A 20,806-nucleotide genomic window follows, 5' to 3' on the forward strand; every position below is an offset into this window, starting at 1 on the left:
TACATTGACAATTAGTCATGTTCTACAAAGGATGTCTTAGTTTGCAGATATTGGAAGGAGACTTGACTTACTGTTGCATGAAGTATGTGGTCTTGTTCATTAGGGATGCAAAGCTTGATTCTTTTTTAAAAAGGGGCTTAATTTCTAGGTAAACATCATTGTAGTTTTGAAGCCGATACTTAGTGAATGTTTTCTACCTTTCAGTGAGTCAGGAAGCTGGGGACCCCCCTATGGTGCGTCGGTTAAACTTCATCCGGCTGCTCATGCTCTACACGCGCAAGTTTGAGTCCACAGACCCCCGGGAGGCTCTACAGTACTTCTACTTCCTACGGTACGTTACGCTGCGGCCATCCTCCTAACAGATGCTGTTCTCAGGTGAGGGAACCTCTTCTCTCCACCAGTCCACTGAATGTGAATAGGACTTGCAGGCATGGCTGTAGACTTCCTACGGTACGTTAAGCTTAGTCATGGGGGGAGTCGATACAGCTGCATATCTCAGTATTGTTTTGATATTTGACTCCCAAGTGTATCTTTGATTATTTAATTATTGCCACTGTAGGTAGCTTTATCTAGCATTAGTCGGCTGTACCTGCGCCAAAACTCCCAGTATTTTTCATCCTAAAGCTTGTTCTCCCTCTTCTTTTTAAATAGGGTGCCAACTTGTTTTCAGCACTTATTTCAATGACTGATCAAAGCCTTGTTTTCTCATGCTCTCTCTTGTCTTGCAGATATATGGTTAGCAATATGTTTGGAACCACAAATTGCAGTAATATCAATATATGTAATCACAATGCATATGAATAACCCAGTGGGCCATGAATGATACAGAGGCTTTCACACATGCCTTTGGTTGGTTTACTCTTTCTATTCAGGTTCATTTTGATGAGAGCCTTCAGACCTCTATTATTATTTAAAAGATGTCATGTGTATATAATCATTCAGTTTGTTAATCAAATATGTGAATGTGTATCCTCTCTTCCTTTTGGACACAGGAATGAAAAAAACAACCAAGGAGAGAACATGTTCATGTGCTGTGTTAGCGAGCTGGTGATTGAGAGTCGAGAGTTTGACATGCTTCTAGGAAGACTGGAAAAAGATGGCAGCAGAAAGGTAATGGTCACGCCTTCATTTTCAATTTTGTTAATTATTATTTAACTCAGTTAAATATGATCCCTTTCGTGAAAGCATTTGTGGTCCTATTGATTTTTCCATTGTGCTCGTGGAACCCCAGAACATTTCTATTCAGGCCATTCAAAGAGCTGACTGTGAGTTGTGCTTCTCCCCCAGCCTGGAGTGATTGATAAATTTGCCGGAGACACTCGAGCCATTATCACAAAAGTGGCGCTGGAGGCTGAGAACAAGGGCTTGTTTGAGGAAGCAGTAAGACTGTATGAGCTGGCCAAGGTGAGCAGGGCTCTGGGAAAGGTTGCGGTCAAGCTGTGCCAGTGGGTTTACTCTAGGTGGAGGTACAGGCTGGGTAGAGGAAGAGTAGGAAATAATGAAATGTCACCTCACATTCCTCTGTTTTTCTCCTCTGATCTTTAGAATCCAGACAAGGTCTTAGAGCTGATGAACAGGCTGCTGAGTCCTGTTATCGCCCAAGTCAGCGCTGCCCAGTCCAACAAGGAAAGACTGAAGAACACTGCTGTTGCCATCGCTGAGCGGTACGATCCTTGCCATCTCCTCTCACTCACATACTTACTGTGCATCATTTACTTTCTGTATTGCCACTGAAATTAGATAATGTTTGACGTTGCATCATATAGGCTTACTGAAAGCAATTGTTAAAAAGACGAGTGGACCTCATCAAAAATGGACCATTTAGGCCCAGTTCTAACTTTAGTGTGTGGTGTTGTTTTCTGACTCAGGTACCGGACCCAGGGTGTTGCTGGAGAGAAGTCTGCAGACAGCACCTTCTACCTGCTGCTGGACCTCATGACCTTCTTTGATGAGTACCATGCTGGAAACATAGACCGGGCCTACGATGTGAGTCTTATCACCCAGGGCTTCCTGCCTGATGGCTTGCAATGCTGTTTATTCAGATGGCATTGAGAAGCTTTATGATAGCCTCCTCTCCTCTTAGATGTTAAGTCCCCTATTTGGAGACTGGTTCCGAATAACATAGGGTCATAGGGTCCGTGTCTTACAGTGCCAGAAATCCCCATCGCTCTGCTCTCTGCTCCCACTCTCCCAGCAGAGCTGACTTGAAGTATCAGGTTTCAGACCCCACATTTACATAGGGAGTGACGTGTCACATTTTCTTGCCCATCCAGACAAGGAACAATTTCCTGTGTCTGGGAAACTCACATCTGTGCTTGCAATAGCGCACATGAAACGGGATAATTTAGTGGGTGCAACAGTAGTATATTGTCAGCCGGATTTAGAGCTCTCAACATGAAAATATACGAAATAATAGTGTATAATTAAACTAAGATCACTTTATCTTGGTCACAGACGGACAAAATCACTTTGTACTTGAAGTTGTAAGAAGTCTGCACACATTTGAATGGTGTCTCTTCGCCTCTTAGTGGACATTTTAAGAGAAAATTCTTTCTGCAGTTATGAAATAGTTCCAATTTTGTACTGTCTGAAAAAGTTTGATCATATTTATTTTACAGTTATAAGAAATTCTAAAATCTTATAGTAAATTGTTTATAATTGTATTGTTTATAATTGTATTGGAACTATTTTAACATTTTAAAATTTCTGTAATTTCAAGCCCTATTGCCCCACTTTTTTGAATGGAAAACAATTATATATGATTTTTCATATTTTATTTGATAAAATATTGATTTTGGCCTTTACAACTAAAGCCCATAGAAACACATTGCATAACACATTCATAAATGGCAAAAAGGCCAGTCAAAAAATGTATCTGTCCTAAATCTAGAAGATATTTTTTTTAAATATATATATATATATATATATAAATATAAAAATAAAAATAAAAATGTAATACATATTTATCCCCTTTTTTGGGGTAAGCACAAAGCTACCTTCATACTTCCATTTGTTTTTAAAAACGGTACCGGTTACCTTCAGACGAGTCCCTTGACACTTGTGGGAGTTGTAGACCAAAACGGAGAACGCCAATGTGAGAGTCTCCCCTTTCCATAATAGTTTTTAGGGCAAACCATTCGGACCCTACGAACGTTTTCCTGAAAAGGCTGATTTTCGGCGTATCTCATGGTCTTGACAAACACAGTTCGTTCTACCTCGGCCACCTTTCACTGCAGATGCTGACGTTCGACAGTGGTGGATTGAGACGTATCCAATGCAAAAAAAATCTCTAGTTTTAAACTGACGGATTTTGATGGGAATTTTTTGGTATGTAACTTCGATTGAAGCACCGACTCCAGGAGATAAAGGAAAGTCACCCTTTTTCAATGTTATATCGTTTTTGTGTGTTTAGATGCACAAAAACGATGTAACATTTAAAATGGTTAAATCTTTAACTGTCCATAACTTCTCCCCTCCAACTCTCTCTCTGTCAGGTGATGGAGAGACTGAAGCTGGTCCCTCTGAGTCAAGACAGTGTGGAGGAAAGGGTTGCTGCATTTCGCAATTTCAGTGATGAGGTGAGATCTATATATATATATATTATAAGTAGGTGTCCAAACTTTTGACTGGTACTGTGTATATATGTACACAAACAATCAATCAAATGTATTTATAAAGCCCTTCTTAAGCCCTTCTTAAGCACCTCAGGATTAAATGTCAGTTGGCTTTTCATAGCCGATCATTCAGAGTATCTCTACCGCTCTTGCTGTCTCTAGAGAGTTGAAAACAGCAGGTCTGGGACAGGTAGCACGTCCGGTGAACAGGTCAGGGTTCCATAGCCGCAGGCAGAACAGTTGAAACTTGGAGCAGCAGCACGGCCAGGTGGACCTGAGGACAGCAAGGAGTCATCAGGCCAGGTAGTCCAGAGGCATGGTCCTAGGGCTCAGGTCCTCTGAGAGAGAGAGAGAGAGAAAGAAAAAGATAAATAGAGAGGGACTAAGAGAGAGCATACTGTGAGAGACACTGTGGCCCCGTCCGACGATACCGCCAGACAGGGCCAACCAGGCAGGATATAACCCCACCCACTTTACCAAAGCACATCCCCTACACAACTAGAGGCACATCTTCAACCACAGGAGAAAGCCCATCCTGAGACAAGACTGAGTATAGCCCACAAAGATCTCCACCACGGCACAACCCAAGGGGGGCGCCAACCCGGACAGGAAGACCATGTCAGTGACTCAACCCACTCAAGTGACGCACCCCTCCTAGGGACGGCATGGAAGAGTACCAGTAAGCCAGTGTCTCAGCCCCTGTAATAGGGTTAGAGGCAGAGAATCCCAGTGGAGGGAGTGGAACCGGCCAGGCAGAGATGGCAAGGGCAGTTCGTTGCTCCAGTGCCTCTCCGTTCACCTTCACACTCCTGGGACAGACTACACTCAATCATAGGACCTACTGAAGAAATGTCTTCAATAAAGACTTAAAGGTTGAGACTGTGTCCGTGTCTCTCACATGGATAGGCAGAGCATTCCATAAAAATGGAGCTCTATAGGAGAAATGACTGCCCCCAGCTGTTTGCTTAGAAATTCTAGGGACAGGAAGGAGGTCTGAGTCTTGTAACCGTAGCGTACGTGTAGTTATGTACGGCAGGACCAAATCGGAAAGATAAGTAGGAGCAAGCCCATGTAATGTTGGTAGGTTAGCAGTAGAACATTAATCAGCCCTTGCCTTAACAGGAAGCCAGTGTAGAGAGGCTAGCACTGGAGTAATATGATCAAATTCTTTGGATCTATTCAAGATTCTTGCAGCCGTGTTAAACACTAACTGAAGTTTATTTAGTGCTTTATCCGGGTAGCCGGAAAGTAGAGCATTGCAGTAGTCTAATCTAGAAGTGACAAAAGCATGGATGAATTTTTCTGCATAATTTTTGTACAGAAAGTTTCTGATTTTTGCAATGTTATGTAGATGGAAAAAAGCTGTCCTTGAAACAGTCTTGATATGTTCATCAATAGAAAGATCAGGGTCCAGAGTAACGCCGAGGTCCTTCAGCTTTATTTGAGTCGAATGTACAACCATCAAGATTAATTGTTAGATTCAACAGAAGATCTCTTTGTATCTTGGGACCTAGAACTAGCATCTCTGTTTTGTCCGAGTTTAAAAGTAGAACATTTGCTGCCATCCACTTCTGAAACACAGGCTTCCAGGAAGGGAAATTTTGGGGCTTCACCATGTTTCATCGAAATGTACAGCTGTTTGTCATTCGCTTTGCAGTGAAAGTTAACATTATGTTTCCGAATTACATCACCAAGAGGTAAAATATATAGTGAAAACAATAGTGGTCCTAAAACGTAGCCTTGATGAACACCAAAATCTACAGTTGATTTGTCAGAGGACAAACCACCCACAGAGACACTGATATCTTTCTGATAGATAAGATCTAAACTAGGCCAGAACTTGTCCGTGTAGACCAATTTGAGTTTCCAATCTCTCCAAAAGAATGTGGTGATCGATGGTATCAAAAGCAGCACTAAGGTCTAGGAGCACGAGGACTGATGCAGAGCCTCGGTCTGACGCCTTGGTATTTTACCACCATCACAAGTGCAGTCTGTGCAATGATGGTGTCTAAAACCAGATTGAAGCATTTCGTATACATTGTTTGTCTTCAGGAAGGGTATGAGTTGCTGCGCAACAGCCTTTTCATTTTTTTTTTGAGAGGAATGTGAGATTCGATATAGGCCGATAGTTTTTTATATTTTCTGGGTCAAAGTTTGGCTTTTTCTAGAGAGGCTTTATTACTGCCACTTTTAGTGAGTTTGGTACACATCAGGTGGATAGAGAGCCGTTTATTATGTTCAACATAGGAGGGCCAAGCACAGGAAGCAGCTCTTTCAGTAGTTTGGTTGGAATAGGGTCCAGTATGCAGCTTGAAGGTTGAGAGGCCATGATTATTTTCATCATTGTGTCAAGAGATATAGTACTGAAACACTTGAGTATTTCCCTTGATCCTAGGTCCCAGTAGAGTTGTGCAGACTCAGGACAACTGAGCTTTGGAGGAATACTCAGATTTAAAGAGGAGTCCGTAATTTGCTTTCTACTGATCTTTTTGATATTTTCCTCTGAGGTTCATGAATTTATCACTGCTGAAGTGAAAGCCATCCTCTCTTGGGGAATTCTGATTTTTAGTTAGCTTTGCGACAGTATCAAAAATACATTTTGGATTGTTCTTATTTTCCTCAATTAAGTTGGAAAAATAGGTTGATCGAGCAGCAGTGAGGGCTCTTCGATATTGCATGGTACAGTCTTTCCAAGCTAGTTAGAAGACTTCCAGTTTGGTGGAGCTCCATTTCTGTTCCAATTTTCTGGAAACTTGCTTCAGAGCTCAGGTATTTTCTGTATACCAAGGAGCTAGTTTCTTATGACAAATTTTTAGGGGTGCGACTTCGTCTAGGGTATTACGCAAAGTTAAATTGAGTTCCTCAGTTTTTTGTACTCTGACGTCCTTGGGTAGGTAGAGGGAGTCTGGAAGGGCATCTAGGAATCTTTGGGTTGTCCGAGAATTTATAGCACGACCTTTGATTACCCTTGGTTGGGGTCTGAGCAGATTATTTGTTGCAATTGCAAACGTAATAAAATGGTTATCCGATAGTCCAGGATTACGAGGAAAAACATTCAAATCCACAACATTTATTCCACGGGACAAAACTAGGTCCAGAGTATGACTGTGGCAGTGAGTAGGTCCGGAGACATGTTGGACAAAACCCACTGAGTTGATGATGGCTCCGAAAGCCTTTTGGAGTGGGTCTGTGGACTTGTCCATGTGAATATTAAAGTCACCAAAAATTAGAATATTCTATCTGCCATGACTACAGGGTCCGACAGGAATTCAGGGAACTCGGTGAAGAATGCTGTATATGGCCCAGGAGGCCTGTAAACAGTAGCTATAAAAGTGATTGAGTAGGCTGCATAGATTTCATGACTAGAATCTCAAAATACTTGATTTTGTTGTTGTTTTTGTAAATTGAAATGAGCTATCGTAAATTATGGCAACAATTCCGCCATTACTGGTCAAAAATTTCAGAACACCTACTCATTCAAGGGTTTTTCTTTCTTTGTTCTACTATTTTCTTCATTGTAGAATAATAGTGAAGATATCAAAACTATGAAATAACACATTGAAGAATCATGTAGTAACCAAAAAAGTGTTAAACAAATCTAAATATATTTGAGATTTTAGATTCTTCAAAGTAGCCACCCTTTGCTTTGATGACAGCTTTGCGCACACTTGGCATTCTCTCAACCAGCTTCACCTGGAATGCTTTTCCAACTGTCTTGAAGGAGTTTCCACATTTGCTGAGCACTTGTTGGCTGCTTTTCCTTCACTCTGCGGTCCAACTCATCCCAAAGCATCTCAAGCACTCCAAAGCATCCCAAAGCATCGCAAGCACTCCATCGCTCTCCTTGTTGGTCAAATAGCCTTTACACAGCATGGAGGTGTGTTGTGCCATTATCCTGTTGAAAAACAAATGATTGTCCCACTAAGTGTGCAAACCAGATTGGATGGCGTATCGCTACAGAATGCTGTGTTAGCCATGCTGGTTAAGTTTGCCTTGAATTATAAATAAATCACAGACAGTGTCACCAGCAAAGCACCATCACACCACCTCCATGCTTCACGGTGGGAACCACACATGCAGAGATCATCTGTTCACCTACTCTGCGTCTCACAAAGACACGGCGGTTGAAATCAGAAATCCCAAATTTGGACTCATCAGACCAAATGACAGATTTCCGCTGGTCTAATGTCCATTGCTCGTGTTTCTTGGCCCAAGCAAGTATCTTCTTATTATTGGTGTCCTTTAGTAGTGCTTTCTTTGCAGCAATGTGTCTGTTACTTGAACTCTGTGAAGCATTTATTTGGCCTGCATTTTCTGAGGCTGGTAACTCTAATGAACTTATCCTCTGCAGCAGAGGTAACTCTGGGGTCTTCCATTCCTGTGTCAGTCCTCATGAGAGCCAGTTTCACCATAGTGCTTGATGTTTTTTGCGACTGCACTTTCAAAGTTCTTGAAATGTTCCGTATTGACTGACCTTCATGTCTTAAAGTAATGATAGAATTTTGTTTCTCTTTGCTTATTTGAGCTGTTCTTGCCATAATATGGACTTCGTCCATACTGCCTTGTCACAACACAACTGATTGGCTCAAACTCATTAAGAAGGAAAGAAATTCCACAAATTAACTTTTAACAAGGCACACCTGTTAATTTAAATGAATTCTAGGAGACTACCTAGATTAAGCTGGTTGAGATAATGCCAAGAGTGTGCTGTCATCAAGGCAAAGGTGGCTTTGAAGAATCTCAACTATAAAATATATTTTGATTTGTTTTAACACTTTTTTTGGTTACTTCAAATCTGTGTTATTTCATAGTTTTGATGTCTTAACTATTATTCTACAATAAATAAAAACCGTTGAATGAGTAGATGTTCTAAAACTTTTGACCGGTTGTGTGTGTATATAATATATTAATGTGTATATAATTATAGTCAGTATGCAACACGACACTTCCAAAGTGTACATGTAATCTTCTCTTGTCCTTTTTTTCTACTGTCTCTGTCTTATTTTCATTTGCATCTTCTTCCAGGTCAGGCATAATCTGTCGGAGGTACTCCTGGCCACCATGAATATCCTGTTCACGCAGTGCAAGCGCCTGAAGGGGGCCGCAGCAGGAACCCCTGGTCGACCACAGAGGTCCATGGAGGACAGAGACTCGGTGAGGAGATGGTGACTTCTCAGGGCAATACTGGCCATGGGTTAAAACCTGAGGAACTTTCTCAAGACTTTTGGGGGCTGTGCATTGTGATGAACTGGGCAGTAAAGTCATGCTTCTGCTCCATTATGTGATATCTCATTGAATAATGAGTACTGTGCTGTCTTGTTTTTATCTGTTTTGACACATGATTGATTTCTCTGTCAGCTCTAAGATGTCTCTTCTGTGTGTCAACAGCAGCTGCGCAGCCAAGCCCGTGCACTGATCACGTTTGCTGGGATTATCCCGTACCGCATGGCAGGCGACACCAATGCCCGGCTGGTGCAGATGGAGGTCCTGATGAACTGACCCCAAAATACCTTCAAGCCCCAGCCATACCCACACTTTTCATCAACTGTCAGATTTTGTTTTGCTTCATCCCCATTTTTGTTTCTTTGTCCTTATTTGTTGCTCCATATTTGTATTTTTTTCAAAAATTAAATAAAATGTCAGTTAAATTTAATTTCTTACGCATTCATTTCATTTTATTAATTTGCATTTAGTATTTCAGTTTGCTTGTTTATTTTATTATTATGCATCATGGTCATCTATACAATTATTAGTGGTTTGAGTCCTACCTGGATTTAAAGAAAGCTGAAGGAAGTACTGTTAGAATCATTTGGAATTATTGATTTTAAAATCAATTGTGCCCTTTGATATTATTATATGGTAAAATTAAAATTTTAAGATTTTGGCAATTAAGCCCTTTTTTCTACTTTCCCAGAGTCAGATGAACTCTTGCTGCTAAAACTGCACACTGAGACATAAAAATGGTACCCATGAGTCAATCTGACTCTTGGTAAATAGAAAAAAATTGCTTAATTGCCAGGATCTCCAACTATTCTTCAGACATGGCCTGCCTATAGTCATAGAAGCAACAGGAAATTGGGAATCATATTGAACTAGCCATAATCCAGTGGTCCAGGAAGAACTAAATCTTGCAAAAAGTTTTGTCATCACCAGAAGATGTGTTCTGCATTGAATCTACCTCCGTAGTCGATAAAAATGTCATTTGGAGAAACCATTGATTTTATAAAGGTAGCATGTCAAACTGAAACCGGCAGCTAATACGATTTTGTGGGTGCTAGAACGGCAATTCAGCACCCACTGTAATCTGTAAATTGGTCAAACTGCACACCCACACATACAAAATTGTATCCCTGCTGGTGGTTATAGGGAATTGATGATGATATACCAATCTTTGCTACTAGTTATACCTGATTGATTTGCTTAGAAAGGTCTGTTTCTTTGGATAACATCTCCCCTTTTTATGACTACACTATCAGCAGCTGAAGAAATAATACTCTTGAGTAGGTGAGAGGGACTGTATTGAAAGTACATTGTGATGGGCCCTATCATGTATGACACTGCTACACTTATTGGCAGATGGTTAGAAGGGAAGGAAATGCCCTGAGAGAACACAGATGGGAGTCTGCTTGGCTGCGCTAGATTGTCGAGAAGCCTTTCCTCTCAAACTGATTCCATTGTCACCACAGGGGACTTGTCTTCATTATGGAGAGAACCAAATTGACTGTGCTGGCTCTTTTAATGCAGTTTTTTAACTTCACTCACAGCCCTTATCATGAGTTCTGCAGACAATGCCCTTGCTACGCACCACATCTGCTCTGGTGAAGATCTGTCTGGAGCTCTGTGGGAAAGACATGGACCGTCTGCCAAGGTGGATCCACTCTCAGGTGTGTGTGCTGCAGCTGGTGTTGTGAATCAGGCCGATGCCACACACCTGCTATAACCCGGCTATTTCACAACACCAGGGTGGCACTGCACCACTGCCAACGAGATGCCAATGGGCAAGCAACAGAAGCAGCTTTGAGGAGCGGACGAGTTCCTACGGTTCACCTGATGAAATGTCTGCTGTGATTTTAAATTCAATGTCGTGTAAAAGCATTTGATTAAACGTTTTTTCATGATATTGTGAGTTTTTACTTAATTTATTTAATAATGGATGACTTATGCCCCAAGGAGGCAAATAAACTAATTTATTTGTATTCCAGGAGGAAATGCTTTGTTAAAAAGTTATATTTTCCGGATATACATTAAGTAATAAAACAAAGTTACATTTTGGCCCAAATGCAGTCAGGGGGATCAACAGTTTTGAAAAGTAAGGCTTCTTTACCACGAATTGTCTGCAGGGTCAGCGGTTTAATGGAAACTCAATGAAAGGGAACACATACTGCTGCTGGCACAACATGGTTGCTCAGCTGAGACGGTAACAGTCATTTACCATGCTGTTTTACACAACATGACCAACTGATACCAAGGTCATCCTTTAACTGAGGCAGTGAAGTGGTAAACACACACCAAAACATTCCAAGCATGACTGTTTTGGGGATGGCTTTTACATAGCAAGAATGAGGTCACCTGAAAGTTACTCCTTAGTGGCAACTTTATCAAGATATAAGTATTCAATTATTTTATACTGTTTGGTTTAATACTGAATGACTGGCCAAAGAAGAAGACAGGAATTGTTTAAATTTAGGTTTTTAAGGTGACGGAACTGTCTCCCAAACTTGTTGTCTTTCCATGTATTCAATACAAATATTTTCAATTTCTCCCATCCTTGGGAGGCCCCTTTAAATCAATATGGAATAAGAGGAAGGTTAACAGTTCCTCCTCAGAAGCAATACCTATGGAGAAGGGTTTACCTCTTCTATCTTTGTGACTTTCTGCCAAGGTTATCTTGCCTTAGATCACAAGTTAATCTATGTAATAAGAAGGTTCACAAGCCCTCGGGGGGTTAGTTATAAATACAAATTGCTCTCATGGAGTTCCAAATAGGTTTAGTGAACTGAACATTCACTTATCTCAACATGGCCAAAGGCACTTCCTGCCTTTTTCAAGACATATAAAGCCCTCCATGCCACCATTTGTTTCCTATTACATGAAAACTTTGGTCTTCCACTCCAAATGGAAGAAGTACCAGCAGCACCAAATGAGGGGATAAGCCTCTCTGCTCTTAGAAGCCAGTTCTCCGTGAATGGGGAAGAAGGACCCAAGTATGGCTTTGATGGCAGCAGATATCACTACGGCGATGGGACCAGTGTGGCTTCTCAGAACTCCTCAAAGATCCTCACAGGTTACGACACTCTGGATGTTGGCCCAAATTATGACTTCTATGCGAACACAAATGCACTAGGGAGGGTGCGTCGATCAAGACCATCCCTCTTTCAGCTTCACTCCAACATTGAAGTAAGTTCGACACATTTGGCCTCTTGGCAACACACCTGCAATATGTCAGGCCTTCTATAGTATTTTTTTTATACTGCAAATTGTACAGACTGATAGACAGTATGGTTGCATCCCTATTTCCCCACCACCACCCCTAAGGAGGATTCCTGTCCCCCTCCACTGTATGAGGAGACCAACACAGGCAGAGTACCTGGGGACAGCTCAGAAGATGATGTTGAGGAGCCTCAGTCAGAACCCACCAGGTTTGGATGGGTGAAGGGAGTCATGGTAAGACACGACAGATACAAAACAACTGAGATTCCATACAACACTATACATACTACATTATACTGGTAGTCATGACAACATGCTAAGGAGAAGTGAATTCCCCCTAGATCCGCTGCATGCTCAACATCTGGGGGGTGATCCTGTACCTGCGGCTGCCCTGGATCACTGCGCAAGCAGGGATTGGTGGGTCAAGTGATAGGTCTCAACGCTTTTATTTCATTAAAGTGTCAATTTTTGCATTGATGGTGATTGTGTATTTCTGGGACTGTTTTGTATGGTTTACTGGATTGTATGTGATATTCCTCCTCTAAGGTTTGACCTGGGTCATCATTCTGCTGTCCTCCTGCATCACTGGCATCACGGGCCTGTCCACCTCCGCCATCGCCACCAACGGAAGGGTCAAAGGAGGTGCATTATCCCTGAAATAATACAATAATAACACAGGTTCAAGCTGACCCTGGCCTTTTGGGGTGCCCTAAGTGATATGGTTGGTGGGCCTCCCACCTCATGGCAAAACATTTTAGTGGCCCCCCTCTTGATGGCGGAGAGAAACATTGAAGTTTTAAAGTTAATTTCCTGTAATTCTACCGATTTTGCCATGAGGTAGAGAGAAATGTTTCGCGTTTTAAAGCTATTTTCCAGTAATTCTTCACATATTGCCATGATTTATGCCATGTTATTAAAACCTCTTAAGGATTGGAGATTTTTTTTTAACTGAGTGAGAATGACTAACAAACCACCCCTGGAGGTCAGGGCCCCTGGAGGTCAGGGCCCCTGGAGGTCAGGGCCCCTGGGCACATGCCCTGCATGCCTGGTCGGTATTCAGCCATGATTACTACGTTTAGATAACTGGCTAGATTAACTACCAATCTAAAAAATTGTTAGCTGACATGGCTAATTGAGTGACTGTCAGTGACTGACATAACAAGAGAAAAGTTCCTAAACTGCTTATGTTGCTTATGCTTGGGGCCGGCTCTGTACAGGCTTCTTATACTCAAACATTTACAACACTGATCCTCTTTTGTCCCTCTTGCAGGTGGAACCTACTTCCTAATCTCTCGTAGCCTGGGGCCAGAGCTGGGAGGATCCATTGGACTCATCTTTGCCTTTGCAAATGCTGTGGCGGTTGCCATGCACACTGTGGGCTTCGCTGAGACTGTGCAAGCATTGATGCAAGTCAGTGTGTTATCTCATAGGCCTATACCCACATCACTTATAGCCAACCTCTGAGTTGGCATTCCCGTTTTAACTGTACCCTTGTTTTAATTTGTCTCCTAAACCTCCCACCTCAGGAGAGTGGTGCTAGCATAGTGGACCCCATTAATGATATTCGCATCATTGGAGTGATCACTGTCACATGTCTGCTGGCCATCTCATTGGCTGGGATGGAATGGGAGGCCAAGGTCTGTTCAAACTGCCACTAGGAGGCACTATTTCTAAATAACTACAGTACATGCCTTATCACAATAGACCAGGTCTGATGTTAGAACTCAATACAGTTGTTTGATCCTGGCCATTTTTCATGAATTTGTAAAATACATGTTTTACTATAAGATGTATTTAATTTGTTTGGGAATGATTGTTTATTGTAAGCCTCTGACTATGGTGTCTCTGGATAGATGGCATGTTATCATGTGGTGCATTGTGTTCTTTGCCAACTATACAGGCCCAGGTTCTCTTTTTCATCGTCATCTTGGTGTCCTTTGCTAATTACATAGTGGGGACCATTATTCCCGCTACACCTCAGAAGCAAGCAAAGGGCTTTTTCAGTTACCAAGGTCAGAGCTCCATGGCATTTCGACATTTCGATTTCATATCTCATATTAGATTCCAGTTATTTTTGTTTTCCTCTATCATTAAAATAGACACACTAACTATTCTTTCCCCTCAGCGGATATATTTGCTGAAAACTTTGTACCCAACTGGCGTGGGCCTGAAGGCAACTTCTTTGGCATGTTCTCCATCTTCTTCCCCTCAGCCACAGGGATCCTGGCAGGAGCCAACATCTCTGGGGACCTAAAGGCAGGTTCCTTACTCTGATCTCTCTATAAATGTCTACTGTATATTCTCCTCACTTTAGGAGAGAAGGGCTCTTTGGATGAAAGGGAGATGTTTAATTCAGATGCTTATTATAGCAAATGTTTGACTGTTGACTAGTCATTATATATTTCCCCCACTTATTTCTACACAATACAGGACCCTACAGTAGCTATTCCAAGAGGAACGTTGATGGCTATATTCTGGACCACTTTATCTTATCTCATCATAGCAGCAACTATTGGTGAGTTGTACACATGCACAAAGTATCTACTCGTGATTTCATTGCTGCTTCCTTTCTGTCAATATGTGCTGTGTATGGGCCTCTCTCTATCCTGGTTTAGGAGCCTGTCTGGTACGAGATGCGTCTGGAGTTATGAATGACACCTTGGCCATGTCTAGTGTTGATAGCTGCCAGGGTCTGGCCTGTCAATACGGCTGGGACTTCACTGACTGTATTACTAACAGAACCTGCACTTATGGCCTCAGCAACCAGTACCAGGTGACCAAATACAAATGATTGATTACCATGTTTCAATGTTCAATGCACAAGTATCGCATTGGTGCATTGTATCTGTTTCACTTCCCCTTCTTTCTGTGGTCAGAGTATGAGTTTGGTGTCAGGGTTCGCCCCTCTGATCACTGCTGGGATATTTGGGGCCACTCTCTCCTCAGCCCTGGCCTGCCTGGTCTCTGCACCCAAAGTCTTCCAGGTAGGTTATCTTAGGGAAACACGTTTACTACAAATAAAGAGGCATTGGTGTGTTATTCTATTAGCATTATCTTGTTCTCTTCTCACTTACAGTGCCTCTGCAAAGACAACCTGTATCCAGTCATTGGTTTCTTTGGGAAGGGTAATGGAAAGAACGACGAACCAATCAGAGGCTACGTCCTGGCGTACATCATTGCTGTCTGCTTCGTTCTCATTGGTAAAGACCTGTCAAGATAGATGCAGAGTGAAAAGGAGATGTTGTTACAGTAACACAGCCCTGCCCTGTCTTCTCACCCTTCAGCTGAGCTCAACACCATCGCTCCCATCATCTCTAACTTCTTCCTGTGCTCCTACGCTCTCATCAACTTCAGCTGCTTCCATGCCTCCATCACCAACTCCCCAGGTCAGGAGCTCAACCAGGACATGGTGTCATGACCAGGACATGGTATCTCAACCAGGACATGGTATCATGACCAGTACATGGTATCTCAACCAGGACATGGTATCATGACCAGGACATGGTGTCATGACCAGGACATGGTATCATGACCAGGACATGGTGTCATGACCAGGACATGGTATCATGACCAGGACATGGTATCATGACCAGGACATGGTATCTCGACCAGGACATGGTATCTCAACCAGGACATGGTATCATGACCAGGACATGGTATCATGACCAGGACATGGTGTTATGACCAGGACATGGTATCATGACCAGGACATGGTGTCATGACCAAGACATGGTATCATGACCAGGACATGGTGTCATGACCAGGACATGGTATCATGACCAGGACATGGTATCTCAACCAGGACATGGTATCATGACCAGGTCATGGTATCTCAACCAGGACATGGTATCATGACCAGGTCATGGTATCTCAACCAGGACATGGTATCATGACCAGGTCATGGTATCTCAACCAGGACATGGTATCATGACCAGGTCATGGTATCTCAACCAGGACATGGTATCATGACCAGGTCATGGTATCTCAACCAGGACATGGTATCATGACAAGGACATGGTATCTCTACCAGGACATGGTATCATGATCATTAAAAGTCCTGCCCTGATTTTCTAACCTAACACCTGTTGCAAAGTAAACTAATTCAGTATCTTATTGCCTAATTATATTTGCGTCATATTCAATGTGTGTGATTGACTCTATTGCAGGCTGGCGTCCCTCCTTCAGGTTCTACAGTAAGTGGATGTCCCTGCTGGGTGCCGTGGTGTCTGTGATCATAATGTTCCTGCTCACCTGGTGGGCGGCGCTCATCGCTATTGGCATCGTCATCTTCCTGTTGGGATATGTGCTCTACAAGAGACCCTGTGAGAAAACACACACATACAAAGTTTCAAATTCATTCCCCCCATAAAATATGTAGCAGTGTTTTGGCAAGCATTGTTTTTCATTGAATATTCAGCAACTCAATCGGTTATTGATTTATTTTTAGCTGTAAACTGGGGATCATCAGTACAAGCTGGGTCATACAACATGGCATTGTCCTACTGTGTGAGCCTGAACCAGGTGGACGATCATATCAAGAATTACAGGTCAGATCTGAACCTCTCTGAGGACCTAATGAGAACAATGTCAGCCTTTTGTTGCTGTTCCAACTGAATAACCATTTCTCACTTTGTATGTGATTTTCTTATTCCCTTTATTCTTACCTTTCTCAGACCTCAGTGCCTGGTCCTCACTGGTCCGCCCAGTTGTCGTCCTGCATTGGTCGACTTTGTCGGAACCTTCACCAAGAATCTAAGCCTGATGATATGTGGGAATGTTGTCACTGTGAGTTATCATCTTGAATCACTGTACAGGGCTCATTAAGGGTTGCCTTATTACCCAGGGAAAGTGACCTGAGCAGTCATGCAAGTTGAGCCTGCTCTGAGGTTGCCCCAGTAGTCAAGTATTTTTTTTACTGATAACAACCAAAATGCTAAGAATTTCAGTAGTCTGGTCTTTCTGATTCCTCCATTGTGTGTGGGTGAAAATAGCTACTTTACATTTTCAGGCAAGTGATCACAATCTTCTGGCAACCAAAAAATACTCCTGACTTGACATTCATGAATATGTTAATAATATAGCAGATGCTTTTATCCAAGTTATTTACAGTCATGCGTGGATACATTTTTAAGTAAGGGTGGCCGCAGCAGGAATCAAACTCACGACTGTTGGCGTTGCCACCACCATGCTCTACCAACAGAGCCACACAGAACACAATGTCAATTGTTGATTTTACATGGCCTATTTTTATATTCTATGTCATTAACCTCTAACTCCCTCTGTCACCCTGCTGCTGTGTCAACAGGGAGGTCCTTCTCCAGCAACCTTGGACACTGCCAGTAGCAACAGTCATATTATCTGGCTGAACAAACGGCAGATCAAATCCTTCTATCACGGTGTGGTGGCTAATGACCTGCGCACTGGGGTTAAGATGCTGCTCCAGGTGGGCCGACTGCCAAGCCTTATCTATCAGGTCCATTTCATCATGTGGTTCCATAGGATTTACTGAATGTGTTATACTGTGTCTAACTCCAGGGTGCAGGTTTGGGTCGGATCAGGCCGAATGTCCTCTTGACGGGTTTCAAAAGGGACTGGCGTAAGGACAAACCATCCTGCATTGACAACTACATTGGAATTCTACAGTGAGTGAATCAGTCAAATCAGCAAGATGAGTTCATAATGGATGTGACAGAGTAAGGATGCAGTTTAATATGTCTTTGTGCATTTGTTTCAGTGATGCGTTTGACCTGCAGTATGGAGTGTGTGTGCTGCGGATGAGGGAGGGTCTGGACGTGTTTCGGCAGGCACAAACACATGGTGAGGAACCCAACAACCAGGAAGATTTCATGTTCTTTTACAATATACCTTTATTTACCATTGTTTCCTTTTATTGCAGTTAACCCTGGGTTTGAGACAAGCCCAGAGAGGGGTGTCAACACCTGTGTCCCCCCTGCACCCCCTGCAAATTTTTCATGTATGTATGATCATATTTAGAGTATACAGTTTGTAGTCTATGACATTCCTATTTTTCTACAGTATTGGCAGAGATATTTTGTATTGGTTATAGTGGACCCTGATGCCATGGTGACTGAGCCTCAGCCTCAGCCTTCTACTGTGTTCCAGTCCCAGCAGGGGAAAAAGACCATTGATGTGTACTGGCTGTTCGATGATGGAGGTGAGATTGTTGTTCTGGATTTCATTGTGCCCTTCCACAAATCAAATAGGTTTTATAACATAGTCAGATTGATAATGTGAGGTCATAAATCATACAATGTTGTTACATGTCAAGTACCCCAGGTCAGAGAGATAATATAGGATAGAATTGTGTCATGGTCACATCAGGCAGAGGGGTCTATGTTATGTGTGAAAGGTAAATGTTAAGTCTGTTGTGCTCTTAAAGGTCTGACGTTGCTACTTCCCTACCTGCTCACACGGAAGAAGCGCTGGGCAAGGTGCAAGGTACGCGTCTTTGTGGGCGGAGACATCCAGCGAAAGGAGGAGCAAAGAAAAGAGTGAGTGTAGTGTGTTTAAGGTCATAGTGTGTGGTAGAGACATGATATCATGTTGTCCCCCTTGGCCTTTCATTCTCCTTTGAGTATAAGCATTTCGCTGCACCTGCAATAACATCTGCAAATCTGTGTACGCGACCAATACACTTTGATTTTGATTTGAATAGTTCTACTGACCATGTCCTTGTGTCCAATTTTAGAGTCATGGACCTCATCAGCAAGTTTCGCCTTGGTTTCCATGATGTTGAGGTTCTGCCTGATATCAATGCGAGACCACAACCTGAACAGTATGGTTCCCTGTCACTCACTATATACTGTATAATTGTGTACTATTCAGAATTGTACTTTCTTATCCTTGCGTAAGCGTTCAGTTGCACAGTGATTCAACACTCACAATTATTAATTGAATCTACGTCCATTCACAATGTATGCAGGGCAATGCTCTGTTGAGACCCTTTCCTCTACCTCTTTCTCTGACAGTGTGAGGAGGTTTGAGGATCTGATAGGGCCCTACAGGATTAACACAGCCCAGAAGGACGGACATGTAACAGCTGAGCAGCTGAATCAGGACTGTCCCTGGATGGTGTCTGATGAGGAGATAGAGACAAATAAGCCCAAGGTGACCATTATCTGGGTTTCATTGTTCAGGACCACTCTATTGCCAAACATTTAAATTTAGCATAGCTAGATGTGGAACATTTGGTTATGACAGTTTCACTGTTCTCAGACAGACTGGTTACATTCCCTTCTAAATGTGTGTTTGTGCACCAGACCCTTCGACAGATTCGTCTGAATGAAGTTCTTCAAGATTACTCAAGGGACGCCGCCATTATATTTGTGTACGTACTCTGTTTTTGCAAACCAGATGTTTTTATTACATTCATTGACTTGAACCCACCCCATCCAATGACAAAGCTAACACAGGTGAGAGTGATAACGGATCTATGTTATTTCATTGACAGGACCATGCCTGTGGGAAGGAGAGGGCAATGTCCCAGTGCTCTGTACATGGCATGGCTGGAGACTTTGTCTCGTGACCTGCGCCCACCAGTCTTACTGGTGAGGGGAAACCAAGAGAATGTGCTCACCTTCTATTGTCAGTGATATCTGTTTTAACCAGGTTCAATGAAATCACCCAATGGTCAAGGAAAATAACATTGTTATTGTCATAAATGATAATGCATTAGATGTGCTCTGGTAGAAGTCCTCTGGTTATGACATTTCACGTGTTTAATTATCATCACTACTAGACACTTTAGCCATCTGTGAAAAATGTGATTAGATTTAACGTCATCATCATTATCATCATTATCAGTACCAGAAGCATTGTTGTCATTATCATCATTAAGCAGTAGTAAAGAAAACATGCTTGACTGTTAAACATGTGCTTGATGATAGAAGTTTTGAAGTGTAACACCAGTGTGTATTTTTAATTGTCTATACATTTTTATTGTGCCTATTTAATTTGGAACGTAAGCAACAAAGGTAAATGGGATAACTAGGCTTCTTGTATTGTGTACCCCCTTGAAAACATCCCAATGTCACATTCATCATTCCAGATCATTCCAGTTTGAAATTGAAATGTCCATTTGAGTCCTCTGAGAAAAACAGTAATCTTATCAAACAAAGTACGAACTGCTTTTTTTCTTCATATGGGTATAGAATACACAGAGGTGTAAAGTACTTAAGTAAACATACTTTAAAGTGCTACTTAAGTAGTTTTTTGGGTTATCTGCACTTTACTTTACTATTTATATTTTTGACAACTTTGACTTTTACTCTGCTATATTCCTAAAGAAAATAATGTACTTTTTACTCCATACATTTTCCCTGACACCCAAAAGCACTCGTTACATTTTTAAAGCTTAGCAGGACAGGAAAATCCTCAAATTCACCCACTTATCAAGAGAACATCCCTGGTCATCCCTACTGCATCTGATCTGGCAGACTAACTGAACACAAATACTTTGTAAATTATGTCTGAGTGTTGGAGTGTGCCCCTGGCTATCAGTAAATAAAAAATAAAACAATCATTGTGAAGTCTGGTTTGCTTAATTTAAGGAATTTTAAAATATTTATACTTTTACTTTTGATAGTTAAGTATATTTTAGCAATTACATTTACTTTTGATACTTAAGTATATTTAAAACCAAACACTTTTTGACTTTTACTCAAACAATATTTTACTGGGTGACTTTTACTTGAATCATTTTCTATTAAGGTATCTTTACTTTTACTCAAGTATGACAATTC

General features: G+C 41.9%; 2 protein-coding genes across 2 annotated transcripts in view; both read left to right on the plus strand.

The window, feature by feature from the left end:
• The window catches only part of LOC135509399 (nuclear pore complex protein Nup93-like), a 32,626-nt gene extending 23,359 nt beyond the window's left edge, over positions 1-9,267 (plus strand). The window contains 8 exon segments of the mRNA XM_064930034.1: positions 205-331; positions 993-1,110; positions 1,288-1,404; positions 1,546-1,664; positions 1,869-1,986; positions 3,495-3,578; positions 8,640-8,768; positions 9,003-9,267. Coding sequence (XP_064786106.1) covers positions 205-331; positions 993-1,110; positions 1,288-1,404; positions 1,546-1,664; positions 1,869-1,986; positions 3,495-3,578; positions 8,640-8,768; positions 9,003-9,113 — 923 coding nt within the window. The 3' untranslated portion in view covers positions 9,114-9,267.
• A 2,462-nt stretch (positions 9,268-11,729) lies between these two features.
• slc12a3 (solute carrier family 12 member 3) lies at positions 11,730-20,578 on the plus strand. The gene is made up of 26 exons (XM_064928945.1): positions 11,730-12,011; positions 12,150-12,278; positions 12,386-12,461; positions 12,591-12,686; positions 13,315-13,454; positions 13,571-13,681; positions 13,945-14,056; positions 14,170-14,300; positions 14,475-14,559; positions 14,660-14,817; positions 14,921-15,028; positions 15,121-15,244; positions 15,329-15,430; positions 16,211-16,366; positions 16,492-16,591; positions 16,718-16,829; positions 17,350-17,487; positions 17,580-17,686; positions 17,779-17,861; positions 17,941-18,018; positions 18,112-18,219; positions 18,445-18,556; positions 18,754-18,840; positions 19,034-19,172; positions 19,325-19,392; positions 19,516-20,578. Exons 1-26 carry the CDS (start codon positions 11,730-11,732, stop codon positions 19,655-19,657), a joined length of 3,084 nt encoding a protein of 1,027 aa, XP_064785017.1. The 3' UTR covers positions 19,658-20,578.
• The last annotated feature ends 228 nt before the right edge of the window (positions 20,579-20,806 follow it).

Source organism: Oncorhynchus masou, chromosome 22 (genome assembly GCF_036934945.1).
Source record: "Oncorhynchus masou masou isolate Uvic2021 chromosome 22, UVic_Omas_1.1, whole genome shotgun sequence".
In the NCBI taxonomy this organism is placed as follows: Eukaryota; Metazoa; Chordata; class Actinopteri; order Salmoniformes; family Salmonidae; genus Oncorhynchus; species Oncorhynchus masou.